A 20,280-nucleotide genomic window follows, 5' to 3' on the forward strand; every position below is an offset into this window, starting at 1 on the left:
GTACACAATAGATATATGTCAACATGTGATTGAGTGATTTTAAATTAAGATAAAATAATATTTAATCACGTAATGACACATATAAATGTGTACATATTTGTATACTCAAAGTGGATATGCATAATATTACTCAAACTAATATCAAATGGACTTTTCAGAAACCCTGATGCCACAAACAAATAAGGTTTCAACTCTTCAACAAAACTGTATAAAGCATTCACACTGCCTAAAGCAACTACCTCTGGCTTATGTTTGGCAGTGTCGATGAGACAACAGTCCACAAGAAGACAGGCATTAATATTGTAATCGCTATTAATTTTGCAGCCGCTTTGGAGTTATCTGTAGTTGGTATTGGAGGGCTAAACCCCGAATTCACTCCATTACCAACGTTGTTATCTAGAGGCATTGTAGTTGGCGTCGTTTTTGGCATGTTAGGGTTGTTTGTGGTGGTTGTTGTTGGTGTTGATCCTTGCGAAGGGTTTCCTCCGGCAGTGCTGCAAATTTACATCATTCAAAACGTATGAATTAAGTGTTTTGACCGCAATATAATGCTACTATTCTTCTAGCACAGATATTTGTAAATAACAAACTTATAAACAGTGAGTCAGTTGTAAAATAAAATTTGATACTTCTGTTTGCTAAACATTTACTATTACAGAAGTATCGCATCAAGCACCTAAAGGATTTTCTTTTTCCATAAATAAAAATCAAGAATGGAGAATATCCAGAAAAACCACTCAGCTTCTCCGGCAAGAGAATGTGTTTCAGCCTATAATGGGGGTCGGGGTAAAGCTAGTGCCAAGTGGTAAGAAAAGTGGCGGCAGTAGGACCATCAGCAGAGCTCATTAGAATCCTAAGATCGTATTTTCATGAATCCATGCACCAGCCGTAAAGGCATCAAATCAGAGGTCGAATGTTACCAAAATATCAGAAAAATAAGCATTGCCCATTAAAGTCTAGTTTCTAGTTTCTTTGGTTTGACGAGACAAGTACTAATCTAGCATGATATGGCTAATAAACTGAAAAATCTAAGTAACCTAAGAAATTATATAGATGACAAGAACATAGAAGAGCTAACGAGTTTGTATGTGTTGCACTGCTTGACAATAAATCCTTGACATGGTAATTTATGCTCTTCCACTTCCTAGCACTTCCTTGTTTATTTAACCAGCATATGTTTGCCATAGCAAAGATGTTCATTAATATCGTGTAGAGTTCTCTATCTATGGAGCCTCTCCTTAAGAAGCCACCATCCAAAGCAGCATCTCATGCTTCAAATAGCTGATAGACATCCTTTGATTAAATAACATAATCTACCATTAGCATCTCTTACATGTCATTTGATCACAATGAAAAACAATAACTCTCTACTTTGTTAGTTCAGATTGTGATTGTATCATTAATGTAACTGTTTAAGAAATTAATATTTGAATTTGAATTTTGATTTGTAATTGATAACATTATAATCTTTTTTCTTGAATCCTAAGGAAAATGAGGGAGATACAAAAAACATAGATAGAAATCAAACATCTCCTCCATGCTTAAGATCACTTTTGCCTCAATTTAAGTTAGGCAAGGAGCCTCTCAAATTAATAATTCCCATAAAGGCTCCTCCTCAGAAGTCGAATTCTTCTCAGGACACCACTACTTTATAATCTTTGTACTCACTTTGTCAAAGCATTCTCTCATAGTCATTAAAGTCATACTCAGAGACTTGGACTCTTGAATTACGAGTTGAACCATGTTAAAAAACGACACTCTTTCCAACCTTCTCTTCACATTTGTTTTGCACTATTGTAGTGGACAAAAAGGTCTATTATGGAATCCTCAACACCAATATTAGAGTCAATTTTGTGGAAGTTTCTAAATTGTTTACATCAGTTGATGATAAGAAATCTCATTTACAATTTAGCACTAGAAGACCTACCACCAAACACACCAACACATCGTCAATCTTTTAATTACTGTTGCCTGAACACCTACCAAAACGCAAACAACTTCTCCATGTTGACCTTATATAAAATATCTCTTCTAAAATTCTCTTTTAAAAAGTTCCAAGGTGGACCTCAAATAATCATATTCCCACACACATATGAATGCAACCTACAAAATATGTACATTTATAAGAGGTCAAAACTTATGGTCTAAGTGTCACCCAAGGCTTGGAGTTTAACCCACAAAAATTAGGCAACATCAAGTGCAAGAATGCCTATTGGTCGCATTCCTCCAACTCTTTATGTCCCCCAACTTTAAGCAACATGCATTTTTTTTCTCATATGCTATCCCCTAAGCATGAGTCTACTCCTGTCATAATTTTGAATGAGAATGTACAACTTGCAATACAAGTCGATAACTTACGATTTTAATTATCAACCTATCATCATGAACACATAAGCCAAAAATATACGGCACCTTAATGGCAAAATCAAGGACTTCAATCCATCTAGTCACATCAAAAGGATCTTAGTTCTCAAAATGACTAGCAATTAGTTTTGGTAATGTGAGCAACAAAATTGTAATGCCCACAAGTGTATAGCAAGGTTATTTCTATTATTTTATATGAGGTATGAATTTATTTTAATGTAGGACAAATGAAACATATGTTTAAGTTAAAGAATATGAGAATAAAAGGGTTGAAATAATGTTCCAAATGAAGGAACACTCGTTCAATTCATGCTAGGTGGATAAAACAAATAATTTCATATTAAAAGTGATTTAAGTGGCAAACCATTATTCTAATAAGGCGAATGTCTGTTCTGACTATTATCTTATTGAAATTCTATTAAAGGAATCATGTCTAGCATGAATAGGCATTCTTTGAAATACACGAAAAGCCCCTAAATTTGTTTTTGTATCATTCTTTCAGCCTCCAGAGTGTGTTCCAAAGGAAGATCAAGTTAAAAAAGTGATTCAACATTGAACTATTCAGCAAAGAATCCAACTAAAAAGGAAAATTTTCATTATTTGAATGTTCAATACTGAATTCATGTCCATGTTATGATATTTATGAGGAATGAATGAATTTGCATTTTACTATGATCTATTCAATTTAGATATATCAAAACTAGATGATTGTTAGATTTATGAATGTGACTAACAAAATTTTGAATAGATTTGATGGTATGTGTTATACTAGTTAGTTTTTTTTCATCCTGGTGATGTTAAAAGTTGGAAATGGTTTAATTGACTCCAGAAAAATTAGGGTTTTCAACTCACAACGGAACATTAATCCCAAGGACAAATACGACTTTTCGTGCCACTTAGACTAAAGTGTGATCAACACTTGTGCTAAAAAATAATTCAACCATTCACATGGGAAAAGATGAAAATCCCCCTAGATAAATGAACAATGGTAAGAGATAACCTTAGTGAACATTCAAAGGACAAGAAAGGGAACACCTGTTCCTAAGGTAGTGAATGGTCATTTCTTAAACCATGTTTATGACATATGAAAGCAATAACAAGCCTAAAATGAGTTTAATATGGGACTTGAGTAAAAGATCATGCATCTTAAGAAACATATCACAATTATATGTTTGGGACAAAGTGTTTCTATAATACATGCAAAAGACCTAATAATCCCATAATACATAAGTAGGACTCCCTATAAGTTTTAAAGTTTAATGACACACACGAAAATCATGTTTTCCTATAAAGTTTTTAAATGGCATATTTTCCTAAAAAAGTTGTTGCAAGGATCACTCATGAAATTATATATGCCCAAATAGGGCAAACCCTCATAAAGGTATTACACAATCCACTATATACACCTACAATATAGGTGTTATGAGAGTCCTATTATGTATATCCATAATAGAGATGTTAAGATGAGTTTAGTTGTATTATGACTGCAGTAGCTTATGAGTCTATGAGACTCACATAGCAAAGTGCCAAATCCTCACATCAACCTAATTCGATCAACATAGTCAGGTTAAATTTTCAAATGCTTTCACCAAAGATTGTAAAACAAGTTATTTAGATGCATTTCTTTCATGTTATCCAATTTTGGGTCTATATGTGTACCCTTGATGACAAAGTTCATAAATTAAAGAATGTAAGTAAATGGGTGAAATTGAAATAAGAGAAATTAAATGTAAGATCTAATGTCTCATATACATTGAGGGATTAGCACTCATTTCCCTTTATGTTTTACAAGTAACAGGTGATGATGATAACTATATAAAGGTAGGACATCTGAGAGAGTGCATGAGGAGACACATTATCATATGTTGTGCTATAAGTTATTGTTGTCATGTTTTTAAGACTGATGTTATGCTATGATTTTGTTATGCTACACACATTATGTTGTTATAAATTATTACATCCTTTTATACGCTTTTGACTTTATGAATTTTTAATATATTTAGGTTAATGTGATAAATTTGTAATGTTATTTCCTCAAAGTTAATGTTAAAATTTAATCATATATTAGTAAATTAAGTAGCATATCTCTCTAGAGAAAAATACTTTTGGAAAAGGGTCTTGCAAAAATCTTAAGTCCTATCAAACACATGCTAATGACCGACAATCACTCATCATGATGAATAGTGAGAAAAATGAACTAAATTTCTCTCTTATTATCTAGTAACACTATATGCTCAACACCTAACCTATTTACACTATACTTGATCAACTAGGTAATTAGGAATTACCAATCCTATGAACTAAAATGGTGACTCTTGAATACCGTATTTGGTATAAATAGTTTGCCTCTTTTTGGCATGACTTTGTCCGCTCAAATACCTTAAGCTCATAATTAACCTTATCAGGGAAAACAACCCTAAGGATTGCAAATCCCAAGAATCAGAATCTTATCACTTCAAAATGGCCCAACATTCAATTACAATAGGCAAAGTGACTTAGGTTTTCAAGTATGAGGTACAAAATGGCAATAAGTGGATAACATCTCCCAACACAAGGAACAAGAATTCAGTTGAAAGATAAACCTACTCATGCCTTGGGCATTAGTGTTATAACGACCTTGATAAGTGAAATGACATTGATATTACACCTGCAACTACAACTTGCACAGCCATATAGATGTTGTTTAGACCTCTCTAAAGAAGGTGGCCAAATGTAGATCCATAGAATCCATTATCAACATTTAGAGCATACCTTACATTAATGAAATTCATGTCCCTTAGTATCCCTTAGTATGTAATGCATATCTCACTTACAACATCTATTCAAATTGGACTTAGCTTCTAAGTGGTTAAAGCACTCAAGTTAAATGTCTAACACATAATCAACATCAAGTCAATATTGTCTTCTGTCATGCAAGAGATATAACTCATGATCGAGGTTATAGATTAACTTTAATGTATGAAAAAGTGCTCTACCTTGGTGACGTTATCCTTTGATGTTAAAAATTTAAGTTGTTCCTAAAGGATTATGTCATCATGAGATAAAACAGGTGTATACCAACTCTAAGAAAGATTCACACAAAGCAAGAAAGATGTAAATTTGTCACGTCCAATGATAAATCATTCCAGCAATATTCAGAATCATCATGGGTAGAACATTCGAAAAGGATATAACTAACATTAATTAGAAGTGCACTAATGTATGCAAACAACTTGGTGTGCTAGCCATAATTTAAATCACCCATCATCCTCATGCAGATTTGAAATTCATGTCAAGACAATGAATATTTAAAAGATATAAGTAAAGCTCTAATCAATTTTGTAACCCACAATAGCATTCAAGCTCCATTAATTGCTTCACAAGCACTCAACCTAAAATAGGAAAACTGTGACCTTATAATAACCAAAATGACCTTTTGCTATTTTAAACCCTATCAATGTCTTCGCAACCACATGCTTCTGTTAAGCCACTATCCTGGTGATCACAATCATAGCAATAATTAATAAGATAAATTTTATCTCAAAGAAGTCGACAATTATATACACAACGCATTGCATCAACATTCTTAACTAAGGGGCATCAACCCAAGTAGGCAACAAAAATAGGTTTCTAAAGTCTTCCTCATACTTCAAAAATTAGGGAATAATTTTTGTGTAATGGTTCCCTATTCACAGAAACTTTGCTCCAAAAGTGACCATTTGTAAAAGTAATAACCAATGTTTCAAATAGTTGATAGACATCTCTTGCCTGGAAAAAGCAATGTTATGTATACCCACTTTTGTGTACATAAATAAGTACACACATAATGTATCATTATGTGATTAGGTATTATTTTATCTTTAATTTAAAATTACTCAATCACTTGATAAAACACATAAAGTATGTACTCAAAATGGGTACACATAGTTTTAGGGGACCAAAAAATATAATCCATCAATTAGCATCTTTTTTATGTCGCTTGCCTATGATAAAAAACAATAATTACTTACTATATGGTTTCCATTCGTGATCCTAACTTTAATGTAATTTCTTAGGAAGCTAATATTTGCATTTAAATATTTTGCATTGTAATTGATAACATTGTAACATCTTTATTTAATCCTATATGTATGAATCGAATGATTGCTAAGGGAAAAAATGGGATACATAAAACATAAATAGAAATTAAACATTTCATTCATACTTAGAATCAATTTACTCTCAAATCCAACCATTCTTTTAAAAGCTTCTGCTTAAATTCAAGTCCTTCTCAAGACACTACTACTCTATAATCTTTGTACTCATCTTGTTAGAGCAATTCTGAGTCAAATGCCAAGTAGACCAACAAAAATTTGATATTTTTAATTGAACCAAGTGCTTTATGCAATCCACTCTAACCTTAATTAGTTATATTAGGGTTAGTCCAGCTATGATGGGTTGACCCGACTTATTTCCATGCGATGATAAATTACAAAACTATCCTAGTTATAGGCATTTTACCATACTACCCATGACAATTAATAATAGTATTAGGGCAATTGCCTTTAGTTTAAATAAGGCCAAAACTGTTATAGAAAATAATGCTTTTTCATAATCCATATTACGTAAAACTAGAACTCTTCTTTCTTCTCTTTGTTCTTTCAATTGCAACATTACAACAGACATAACACAAAATCATAATGCATAAAAGCAAAGTGTGTTGTGAAAATAATTGCAAGTGTTCGAATCATCTTCAAAAGGGTTCATCATCAATATATTCATCAATCAAATGGGTATGCACAATTTTTGATCCTATATCTTTAAAATTCCATCATTGGTATCAGAGACTATTTTAATGTGCATGTTGTGCTAATGATTGATGCTACTTATTTTGTGAATTATTTATAGAAATTAATTATGAAATTGTGATGAACTTTGGGTTATTTTTTTATAAAATTCGAATTGTGTTTTTAATCAATTTGATGCATAGAATCATGTAAGGATAATTATTGGATGATTATTGCATGTTTTAACCTAAAAATTACATTGAAATCAACATATCAAGAAGCCAAAAAACATCACCTTATGTCATGAACTCCTTGTCCCAAATTTGTCAGATTCTAATGACGTTTACGCTGGAGATTTGTATGAATAGGATTACTAACTTAAGAGCTTCAAAAGCCCCAACATGTCATCATTGATCAACGACCAAAGGGCAACCAATTGAATTGACAACAAGATTAGGGTTCTTGCTAGTGTGTGAGTTACAATTGGGTTGGAAAAACCTGATTGCCTAACTCATTAGTCAACTAGTTAGTCAAAACCTATTGGTCAATGGGTCAACCTACCTAGTCAATCGAGTGGTTTGACCCTAGTCTTAACCCATAGGCTGGTTGACCATTAACAATTAATGTTGATCGATTAATAATCAATTGTCAAAGTTTGGCACCAATGTGTCTAGGTGTTCCGCGATGCGTGAAGACCCGTTCCCAGCACATGAAGGCACATGAAACACTATTTCAATGCATGAAGTCATGCAAAACACTTGTCTCAATGCGTGAAGCCTTCTCTTCGATATGTGGCTATTTGTATAGGCTTGGATCAGCGTGTGGACTTTAATCCTATGGGTCCTAACGAACGTAAAGGCCTGTATAAATTGTTTTTATAAGAATCAAAGTTTTAACAGTATTTTTAAGATGTGTTCTGGATTTATACATTGTTAAATAACATATGAACATATGTTGTTTATATTATTATGCATGTGTAATTTATTATTATCCATTGTTTTTTATGTATAAGATGAATATGTTAAGTAAGGACTACTATTTGAAACATAAAATGAATTTGAAATACAACCTCTTCACTCACATTTGGACCATGATAGGGAGAATATTAGAATTGAGATATGAGGGCATATCCTTAAGCTAAAATGAAAAGATATATAGACTTTTGATGTCGATGCCCGAGCATTAGGCTCCTACGATTACTAATCTTATCCGGGACAACAACAAAGTAATGCCTATTTGGATTATTTGTATGAGTTACAACTTGCAAAAGAGCGAAATATTGTCATGAATATTAGAAAATTCACAACTCTATCCATTCTTCCAAATCAACGAAGTATGAAGCATATGGTTATCACAAACAATGTAAGAACTTTATCATGGATAGAGTCACTCTGATTATCATTGACAAAACTGAAGAGGTCTTTAGTCGTCGTGACTAGTATAGATTGGAAAAACGATTTTTAGTTAAAATGTCATGTTTTAACAACTACAAGCCTTAGATTAAGAATAATTCAGATACTTGTTCTAATCAACACTAGTCCCAGTCAATGGGATGTTTGAATTGCATGTACATAATCTTTTTAATATTATTAATGTTCGTTATGTTGAACTTTATTTTGTTTTATATAAATATTGAACCATTTGTTAATTCAATAATTATTTTTCATTTGTGGAGATTCTGAGTTTAGTATGATTTAATAATTCTCGTATAGAATTTACATTAGCGCAATTAGATTAAATTTTAAAATATTGAATATTTAAGTTATAGATGATGATTGGGAATATAGTGAACTCTCAACTCTATGTCTTATATGATATATTTTAATTTTAATGCACAATTATGACAATAAATATGTATAAATCTTGATTAGTTGATGTTGTATTGATATGTCTCTATTGTTATATAGATAATGGCTTTAAAAAATATCATCACCGACTTGAATAAGGTAGAAAGATTGAATAGGGATAACTATAAAAATTAGAGGATCAAAGTGCATCATATCTTGAATTAATAGAAAGCCTTAGAGGCTATTAATCAAGTAATGGAAGAGCCCTAACTTGCTGAAGGATAGAATCCTAACAATGTCTAGTATAAACGTGACTTAGATGTTTCTAACACCTAGAAAAGGAAAGATCCAATTGCTAGAGGAATCCTTATCAACTCAATGAATGACAACATTGTTTATCAATATGAGTAATGTAGAACTACACGCATCATATGGGTGGCATTGATGGGGAAGTTTAGAAGAACCACTATCTCCAAACTTAGGCAGTTGAATATTAAGTTCAACATATACAAAAAGGTTCCTAATAAGCTGATCAAACAACATCTAAAGGAAATATCGAACACGATAACTGATCTAAATAAGGTTAGGCATGCCCTAACTGATAAGTAACAAGTATATGCTATAACACAATTTCTTCCTAACAGTTGGAAGCACATGAAAGTCAATATGACCCACAATAATAATATTAGAACTTTTGATGATGTTGCTCACCACCTTGAGCTGGAAGCCGGGCACTTAGAGGCTACTAGACAAAGTGCTTAAGCATATGTTATTGAGTTTAGTTCTAAGAAGTTTTTTGGCTACAAGTGAAAATGACATAAGTCTAGGAAGGGGAAAGAGATCTTCAAATGACCTATGAATAAGAACAAGCGGCTCAAGCACAAAAGAGGTAAGTATATTGGAAAAAGAAATAAGACCAATCTAATCTAATATAACTATAGGAATAAGGGTCACTTCGTCCATGAGTGCATAAAGCCAAAGAAGATATTATCTTATCCTATCTCAAACTGTGAGATTTATGTCTCCAATATTGTTTTATTAACTGAATCTTATCTTATGTGAATTGTAGAATTAAGAAACAGACTATATAGCTCAGGACATAGGAACTTTTATAGAGTTTCATTGAATACCGAGGGAGACTTGTTGGATTTAGGTAGGCAATAATACAAAAGTAGAACTAAAAAGAATAGGTATATGCAAATTAGTTTTATGTGGTAGTTAAACCGTATATCTACATAAAGTCCTTTACATTCCAAAAATTTTGCGAAATTCAGTCTTTGTGCTTGTTCTATTAAAACTAGGATATAATTTGTGTTTATCTCAAAACTTGGTTTAAATTTATTATTGTACTAGGTATTATGGATTTGGATTTCTATCAGATGGTTTTATGGTGCTAGACATCGTATTGTGTAATTATAATAACTCTATTAGTTTTTCATTATTTGTAACTTCTAGCAGTGTAGAAGTAGATGCAAATATATGACATGCTAAATTAAGGCACATTGGCCAAAATATAATATATAAATTAGTCCATGAAAGTTTATTAGGACCTATCACAAAATTAGATCTATCTATTTGTGAACATTGCCTGTCAGGAAATACTACAAGAATACCATTTGGCAAAACTGTTAGAGTTGAGCTTCCTTTCAAACTTGTGCACTTAAATGTTCGTAGTCCTATGAATGTCAAAGCTAGACATGGTACATTCTATTTCATTACTTTCATAAATGATTATTCATGTTTTGGTCATGTTTATTTGATCTCTCATAAGTCAAAAGCAATAAATTGTTTTAAACATTATGTAAACAAGGTTGAGAATCAATTAGACAAAATGATCAAAGCCTTGAGAATCGATCTAGGTCATGAATATTTATCTATTGAATTTAAAGAATTATATTGTGAAAAAATAATAGTGAGACAACTAACGATCCCAAGAACTCTACAACAAAACGATGTAACGAAGAGAAGAAACCAAACTTTGTTGGAAATGGTTAGATTAATGATAGCATAAGCAAGTCTTCCAAATTTGTATTAAGGAGATACCCTATTCACTGTAACTTATGTACTTAATTGAGTGTCCACTAAGTCAGTTATTTCCACTTCTTATAAGTTATGGACAGGTAGAAAACCTTATTTAAATATATTATAGCCTTAGGGGTCAATATCATATATCCATGACTCCTCTTATAAATTTAGAAAATTGGAGCTGAGAGAAAAGAAATGTGTCTTAACACTCTAAAATGTACGTGTTCATTGATGAGGATTTCAATGAAAGAGTGACTGAAATAGACTCTAGATATGCGAAATTCATAAAAGTTGATTTTCCTACTAGGGGTGATATCGATAAAAGTCTTCATTTGTATAAGACAAAAAAAGAATTAGGAGAAGGTACATATAATAGGAGCAATGAGATTGAGCTTCAACCTATTTTGGATAGTGGAAGTGAAAATTCTCAATTCAATAAAAGCAGACATCCAAGAATCCCCAAGCGATGTTTTGAAATTGAAAATAAACTTTTTGTAACTGGTCCTCAAGAAGACAAAGAGCCTAAAAATATTAGAAAATCCTTATCATCCCCTGATAATAAAAGATAACAAGAATCATTGAAAGGAGAAATGAAATCCATGGAAATTAACTAAAGTCCAAAGTTTATTGAACTTGTCGCCAAATTGAAAATCCGTTGGGAATAAATGGATTCTCAAAATAAAATGTAAGGCGGATGGCTTGATAGATAAGTACACAGTTCGTCTTGTGATAAAAGGCTATACCTAACAAGAAGGTATAGATTACAAAAAAACATTTTCGTTTGTCATGAGATTTACTCCAATTCGTGTAATTCTAGCTATAGTAGCACTTTGGATTTAGAATTACATCAAATAGATGTCAAGATAGTTTTCCTCAATAGAGAATGTGACGAAAAAATCTATATGGAACAACTTATAAGTTTCATAGTGAAAGGCCATGAACACAAAGTATGCATGCTTCAAAGATAAATATATGGTCTGAAATAGTCATAGAGACAATGGTACTTAAAATTTCATAAAACTATATTGTCCTATGATTACAAGATGTTAGAATAAGACCACTGTGTCTATGTAAAAATGTTTGATGACAAGTTTGCAATTCTATCTCTTTACGTGATAATGAACTGATAGCTAGAACTGATTTGGAGTATGTGATAACCATTAAGAATCGGTTATCTACAAATTTTGACATGAAAGATATGGGTAAAACGGATTATATTTTTAGTATTAAAATCGAAAGAGATTGTTCTTAAAAACGTTTGGCTCTATTACAAAAGCGTTATATCCAAAAGATTATACAACGATTCAAAAGATGAATTATTGAGTATATGTTGTACTTGTATCACAACGTTAAAAACCATGGAATTCAAGATTGTTGTTTTTTTTTGTTTTCATACACGTCTTAATTCTTGGTATTTCACTATATACACATTATTTTGAAACTTCAACAAGATCATAATATCATACAAGTTTGAGATTGACTCACTTACACAAACAATCGCCTTTGACATTGAGAGAACATGTAAAGATAAGATATATTTCTTGAGATTGATAGCGCTAAGACAATGCACATAGAGGAGAAGGGTTACTCGAGAAAGGAATTATAATTAGACATATCGCCTTGATGATTGAGGTTATGAATAAATAAATTTGACAATGATTGATTTGGATTCCCCACATTTAAATAACTTATGAATGTCATATGTGAGTTTTTAATTAATAGTAATACCTGTAATATTGGAGAAATGATTAAGAATTCAAGTTAGGCATTGGATACAACGACTGAACTAAGATCTGTACAGTGTTAATATGACATTTAAAGAAATACACACTATAGCACATGTTTCATACCATCTATACATAAGTAAGTCGATCGTTGAAATAGTGAGATGATGAATCTCTGCTTCTTCACTGTGTAAGACTTTATGAGAATGACCTCATTTGATACCATTACACTCTTTACTATTGTTTGGTGTTTATGATTAGTGATTGCTAACTTAGTTTGGTACCTATGGGCATAGACAATTCGATCTATGGAATATGATTAGAAAAGCAACTAAGCTTAAATCAAGAATTTCAAGTAGAAAAGAAAGACTTATCTATTGTATGTGTATATTGGTTGGCTGATCTTGTCACTCATATGGAAGAATAGACTTAATCATGGATACATAGGAAAATAACACGATTATAATTGAAGAATTAAAGAGAGCTAGTGTTATCGAGTAAGTTTAAGATACTACGAAACTAACGTTTTATTATTTTATTTGGATTGAAGCAACTATTATTATTCCTAACAATTACACATTAAATTAGCTTGTAAAGTCGCATGACACATTTGCTAGTATAAAATGTACTACTATGAGTGTTTTTTGTGTATGAGTTCTAATACGGATCACCCATCATATGTGAGTAGGAGATATTGGGCTTGGTTTACCTATATGGCTAACTCAACTCATGTCCATGCAATGATGAATTACAAAACTACCCAAGGTAGTTATAAGCGTTTTACCATACTATACATGGCAGTTAATAATAGTTACAAGGGAGTTGCCTTTAGTTTAAATAAGGCTAAAACTACCTAGAAAATAACACTTTTTTCATAATCCATATTACATAAAACTAGAACTTTGTTTTCTCCTCTGTTCCAAAAGACATAACACAGAATCATAATGCATAAGAGCAAAGTGTGTTGTGGAAATAATTGCAAGTGTTTGCATAGTCTTCAAAATGGTTCATCATCAAAAAATTCATCAATCAAATTGGTATGCACAATTTTTTATCCTTTATCTTTAAAATTTCATCAAGTTACTTCCCAAATAATGACCCCATCAAACATCCTTAATATGATGTAATCTTGTGACTTCTTTGAAGTATTTGGATATTTTATTGAATATTGGATTGACCAATTCTATAACACTAGAAAAAAAATTTTCATATAGAATCACTAAGTTAGTCCAATCAATGGACTTGAGAACTGTAACGGTCACACTTGTCCATGAAGGGGGGTGGGTCATGCCTTATTTGACACAACCTATCGTACTAAGGCAAGCCTCATTTTATCACTCAAACTATCTTTACAGGTAGCCTTGATCAATTACTTACTCTTAGACAAGGTCGTAGATCATGTCGACACAACTTCACACTCATGGGCTATGTCAAGCCATGACCTAGCAAATGGCAAGCCTTACAAGCTATGCTTATTGCTCGCAACATGTCAAAGCCCAGGGCACAGCCTACGACCCCTGGGTTGTGCCTCTATAGGCCTGAAAATTTATAATTATTAGCCTTTATAATTTAAATAAACAAGAGAAGCTCCTTTAAAGTTTTTTTAAAAAAAAAAAAAAACTCTTATGGCAGAAAAGAAAACTACGGTTACATGATAGTAAAATAAAATAAATAAATCATATATAAAAAAATAAACTTAAACATAAAATGTACATATATCAATATCAATCTTTTTTAATCATCTTAAACATCTAAATTCTTTAAGTCTTCAATTATATCCTTGGTTATTCGATTTTGCAATTTGAAATCTGCAATCACTCAATCATTTATACACATCATGACCTTACCCATATTTGAGCATAAATTCAACCTTTTTTCATTCAGAGTGCATCTATCTACACTAAAAGTTGATTTTATGCTACAATAAATATTAAAAACATTAGTAAATCACGTGTCATGACGAAAGGTACAAAATAAATTTTTCACATGCTTTCCACCATATTAAAATATCAAAATTTTTATTTTCAAATATAATTTCAGTCAAATGATCAATATTACTATAATTAAAAAATTCACTAAAATTTGAACCTGAACCTTTACGTAAGATAAACCACAAGCACATCTTGTCTTTAGACAAAGCACTTGAACTTATTCGGGATTGTTAAGTATGTGCAATATTTCCACTTTAAGGTTAATAAATAGTATGTATTTCAAGAAAAAATCTTTAACATCTTATAGTATGAAAGCGAAAGGTTCTAACAAAATTTAAACTATTAATAATTAAGCCCTGAGATCAAATACAATAACTACAAGAAAAAATACAGGCATATATTTCAAATATTTTTAAATTTATCTTCCATTTGTTCTTAAATTTGTCAAAAACTTCATTATATGTATGATCTTTAAAAATAAAACTAATATTTATCATACAAAACAAAATTAAATAACTTGTAGGATAGGAAACTACTAAACATTGATCAATAGAATTTTTTAAACTTTCTAATATATTCATTAAAGCACAACAAATTCCCCAGTCATGTTCAATAAAAAAAAAAGATTTTTCATGAGTTTTTTTTTTTTATGCATTAAAAAATTAAGTTATTGTTGATTCATATCCATCACAAGATATTAATATTAAATAAGTTGAATTTTATCCAATTTTAACATCATTTTTTAATTATTTTTTAATATTGTACCATCAACATAAGAAAAAATGGTGATAACATACCTACTCATATAATCTCATATTAATTGTTGATTGTAAGTGAAGATGGATATTTCTCCCATGACGGAACCGAATAGATTAACTAAATGAGATTCATGAAATTTGTTATTGCTTTCTAAAGTGTTGTAATATTCTTCTACAGTGTTCATTTATATATCAAAGAAGATGTTTAATGCTCTCAAAGTTGAACAGTGTTTGCACACTATCCATGTAACCAATATACCATTTATATTTTCTTCAATATGATAGAAAACACTTCCATGCCGTCGATTTTTACTATCTTTTTTTTTCTAACAGTGGTGTTGTAGCTTAATGCTTTTTTTTAATGAGATTTTTCATCAACATATTGTTTTTTTATATTCTCAAAATAATCAAAATGATTAAACTCATTTGATCTCAAATTTATTTTGATATAAATAAAATAAATATAATAATTGAAAAACTACTGAAAAGAAATTAAAACAAATTAATTTAGAAAATTAAGGAATTGATGGAGAGGATTCAGAACTTAAAGTTTAATATAGAAAGATTGAGATTGAGAAAGTTTAGGAGAGTGAGTGTATTGTTATGTGAAATTATGAATTTGGAAAGGGGGTAATTTATAGTTAATTTGAAAAAACAAAAATAAATAAATAAATAGACATTGGGTTGTCAACATTATAAAAAAATTTTAAAGTTCTTTTATTTTTTTTTAAAATATGGCAGGTTGTGCTGGGACAACCCACGAGCCATGCCTAAAGGCTTGATATGAGTCAAAAAATTATGGATCGTGCCTTTTGCAAATCATGCTTTTTTTAACAAGTCAGACCATGTCACAGACCATCCTGACCTATTAGACATGTTTAAAACTTCTTCAAATCATTATACAACTGCAAACCTAAGGAAGATTGTCGCACTTAGACATGTCCAACAGGCAAGCCAACCTATGGCATAACCTAGCTTGCTGAAAAAGCATGGCCCGCAGAGAGCACAATCCACAATTTTATAGGTCATGTTTGGTCTGCGAGTTGTGCTAAGGGTCTTAGGGCATAACTTGCCAAATTTTTTTTTTAAAATATTACAGTCAAACTACTGTTTTTTTTGTTTTTATTTTTGTTTAAATTGATATAGAAAGATTTAGATTGTGCAACCCAATAAGTATAATATTTTTAAATATAGCAAGTCATACCCCAAGACCCTCAACATAGCCTGGAGGTATGGCACGACTCACAAAATTGTAGGTCATACTCTTTACAAACAGTGTTATATCCACTGACTCAATTTGTTCCATGGGACAACCCAGCCCATTGATCATGTCTACTTGAGGTAGACAATAAAACTTCCCCAAATCACTATACAACTGCAAACCAAGGGAAGCTTGATGCACCTAGATATGGTCAACATGTCATACCACCATGGCACAATCCAACCCATAGGAAAAAACATACCCGATTAGGGCACGACCTACAATTTTGTCAATTGTGTTAGGCCTACAAGCTATGTTAAGGCCTTGGGGCATGACCTACCATATTTTTTTTAAATTTCCTATAAATACCCCAAATTCATAATTTCACACAACAATTCACTCATACTTCTCAATTCTATCTCAATCTCAATCTTTCTATATCAATTATCAAGTTCTCAACTCTCCTTTTTTCCTTCTTTTTTTATATATTTTGTTAATTATTATATTTATTTTGTTCATATTAAAATAGATTCAAGATAGCTAAGTTTAATGCTTTTGATTATTTGGAGAATGAAGACATTCAATCTGTTAATGAAAAATCTCAGTAACAGGAGCAAGCAACTATAACACTACTACCAGGAAAAAAAAAGAAAGTAAGAATCAATCGCGTGGGAGTCCTTTAATTAGACAAAAGAAAATATAAGCAATAAATTGGTTCAAAGGACAATATGCAAACATTGTAGTTCATACTTAACATATGTGAGTTCAAGGGGAACTGTATATCTATGTTGGCATATAAATGATCATTGAAGAAAAATACCGCAACACTTAAGAGGGCAACAACAAATTGCCTTCATAGGATTAAAGATTAGTTTATGAATTTTATTTAGGTGATCCATCTGGTTCTGCTATAGGAGAAATGTTCAACTTCACTTACAATCAACAAGTAATGCAAGACTATATAGTTAGGTACATTGTTGTCACCAACTAACCTTTTTCTTATGCTGATTATACAATATTAGAAAAAAATTAAAAACCATTGGTAAAACTAAATGGAATTCAACTTATTTAATGTTTAAATCTTGTGATGGATATACAAAATAACAATAACCCAATCTGTTAATACAAAACCAAAAATTCCTGAAAAACCTGATTTTTTAACAAAACATGATTGGGAAATTGATGGTCCTTTAATGAACATGTAAGTCCCTAAAAAAATTTTGCTATTCAATGTTAAGGAATTTACTCTCCTACAACTTGTTTAGTTTTATATTGTATGATGAACATTAGTTTTATTTTGAAAGATTATAAATATAATGAGATTTTTGGACAAATTTCAAAACAAATGAAAATAAATTTAAAAAACATTGGAAAAATATACCATCATTATTTGTTGTAATTATTGTATTTGATCATAAGACTAAATTATTATTAGTTCAAAATTTGCCAGAAGTTATTAGTGAAAAGTTGTTAGAAACCTTTGCTTTCATATTGGAAGGTGCTAAGGATTTTTTATTGAAATGTATTCTATTTATAAACCTAAATATGGGACATTGCATACATTTTATAATCATAGATAAGTTCAAATGTTTCATCTAAAGGCAAAATGAGTTTATTGTCTATCTTACGGAAAGGTAACAAATCGGCAGGTTCAAGTTTGAATTTTGGTTAATTTACTAATTATATTAATATTGATAATTTAACTAAAATTATGATTGAAAATGAAATTTTTTTATATTCAGATTTGGTGGAAAGCACATGAAAAGTTTATCTTATGCTTTTCGTCATGACACATGATCTATTAATGTATCCAATGTCTAGTGTAACATTATAATTAGCATTTAATGCAAGTGAATGTGTCATAAATGACAAAAGCTAGAATTTACACCCAAATATGACTAAAAAGTTATTATATACATAAAGGATTGGGTAACTGTAGATCTTAAGTTAAAAAATAAAGTAACTAAAAAGTATATTTTAAAAGTTTAAGAATTTAGATATTGAAGATGACTTAAAAAGTATGATAGATTGATATGGATGCTTGTAAATCTTATTTTTCTATCATATAAACACGTTTTCCTTTATCATAAATAAAGCCTTTTAAATAAAATTTTAGAGGTAATATTCTCGTTTCATTTAAATTAAAAAAGCTTAAAATTATAAATAATTTATATATATATATATTAATTATTTGTAAACCTTTTTAATTAAATGAAGCGAAAATAACACCTTTAAAATTTTATTTAGATTACCTTATATAGATATACACACATACAAAAAGAAGAAAAAACCCCATAAAGCCATGGAGGCATGACCTATTGGGCCTAAAGTCATGACCCAAGTCTTGTTATGCCACAAGTCAACACGACCCATCATTTGATAGGCAATGGCCCAACACGCATGTCTAGTCACACCTCTAGGATCCTTACCATTCAATATTTTTAACTTACAGGACTAGACACAATAAGGGTCAGCGCACCCCAAGCCTCCCTTAAATGGCACAACCTGCAAAATTGCAAGGTGCCCTGAGCTTTTACGTTGAGCAGGTCATTGTTAGTCTTAAAACCAGGCTTAAAAACCAGTCTGACACGACATGCTACTATGCACAACAAAAAAAATACAAAAAATTATAAAGGGACAGAGAGTAGTTAGGCAATGACTCCCTGCCAACGCAATGAAAGGGATAATAACTGTTGGGTTGACAACCTAATGACTACTTTTTGAATTTTTTTTATTTTTTCACATTTTTTTAATTGTCTATATATACCCCACCCCAAATTTTACAAATTCTATTAGCATTTCACTCCCAACTTTCTTCAACTCTCTCGATCTCAATATTTTTATATAAATTCAGTGTCAACCTCTATTAATCAATTTTTAATTTTTTCATACTAATTTATTTCCATTCTTTTTTAGAATTCAGTTAATTATTATTTTTGTTCCATTTATATAAAATGGTTTTCAGATCAAAAGAGTTCAGTCCTTTTAATTACTTTGATAAAAAACTTCAAACACAAACGTGTAGGTATAGCACCATCACCAGAAAAAAAAAAAAAGCAAAATTGATGATGTGGAAATACTTCAATCAAATAAAAGAAATCATCAAAAATAAATTAATTCAATTAGACACGACAACGAGTCATGTTGTGTAGACTCTAGCTTAATCCATTGTGGTAGTAGGCCGACCTACAGGCTTAGACACAATCGAGGGCCCCCTTAGCCATTCCCTAACAAGCCAACCTGCCTTTTAATTAATTTATATATTTAAAAATATTTTTAATTTAATTTTTTATTTGTTTTCAAATTAATTGAAACAAGGAAAATACCTTTAAAATTTTGTTAAAATTGTCTCACTTATGGTGGATGAATACGTGTTTACAAAATAAACAAATAAAAAAAATGGTGCATGAAGAAAATAAAATGAATTATACCATTTACAACTACCAATATATATCATTTTATTTTAACTCATTTTCAATATCTAAGTTCTTGAAGTCTTTAAATATATTGTCTGCTATGCGATTTTGCAACCTAAATTTTGCAATCACCCAATCTTTTATGCCCATAATCGTCTGGACTATATTTAGGTTTAAATTTCACCGCCCCAATCGTTCTATAGTTGGAGCAGTGTTTCTATATTGACGTTCATAAATATTATACATTTCAAACAAAAAATTTTAAATATCATCTATTTTAAAAGTTAAAACATTTAACAAATTATCACTTCTAATAAATTTTGAACTAA

General features: G+C 30.7%; 1 protein-coding gene across 1 annotated transcript in view; it reads right to left on the reverse strand.

Moving 5' to 3' along the window:
• Window positions 1-235: 235 nt before the first annotated feature.
• The window catches only part of LOC123206246 (PLASMODESMATA CALLOSE-BINDING PROTEIN 3-like), a 36,046-nt gene continuing 16,001 nt past the window's right edge, over window positions 236-20,280 (reverse strand). The window contains exon 3 of the mRNA XM_044623400.1: window positions 236-494. Within this exon, the coding sequence (XP_044479335.1) occupies window positions 236-494 (259 nt within the window). The remainder of the gene's footprint in view (window positions 495-20,280) is intronic.

This window comes from Mangifera indica, unplaced genomic scaffold (genome assembly GCF_011075055.1).
Source record: "Mangifera indica cultivar Alphonso unplaced genomic scaffold, CATAS_Mindica_2.1 Un_0029, whole genome shotgun sequence".
Lineage (NCBI taxonomy): Eukaryota > Viridiplantae > Streptophyta > Magnoliopsida > Sapindales > Anacardiaceae > Mangifera > Mangifera indica.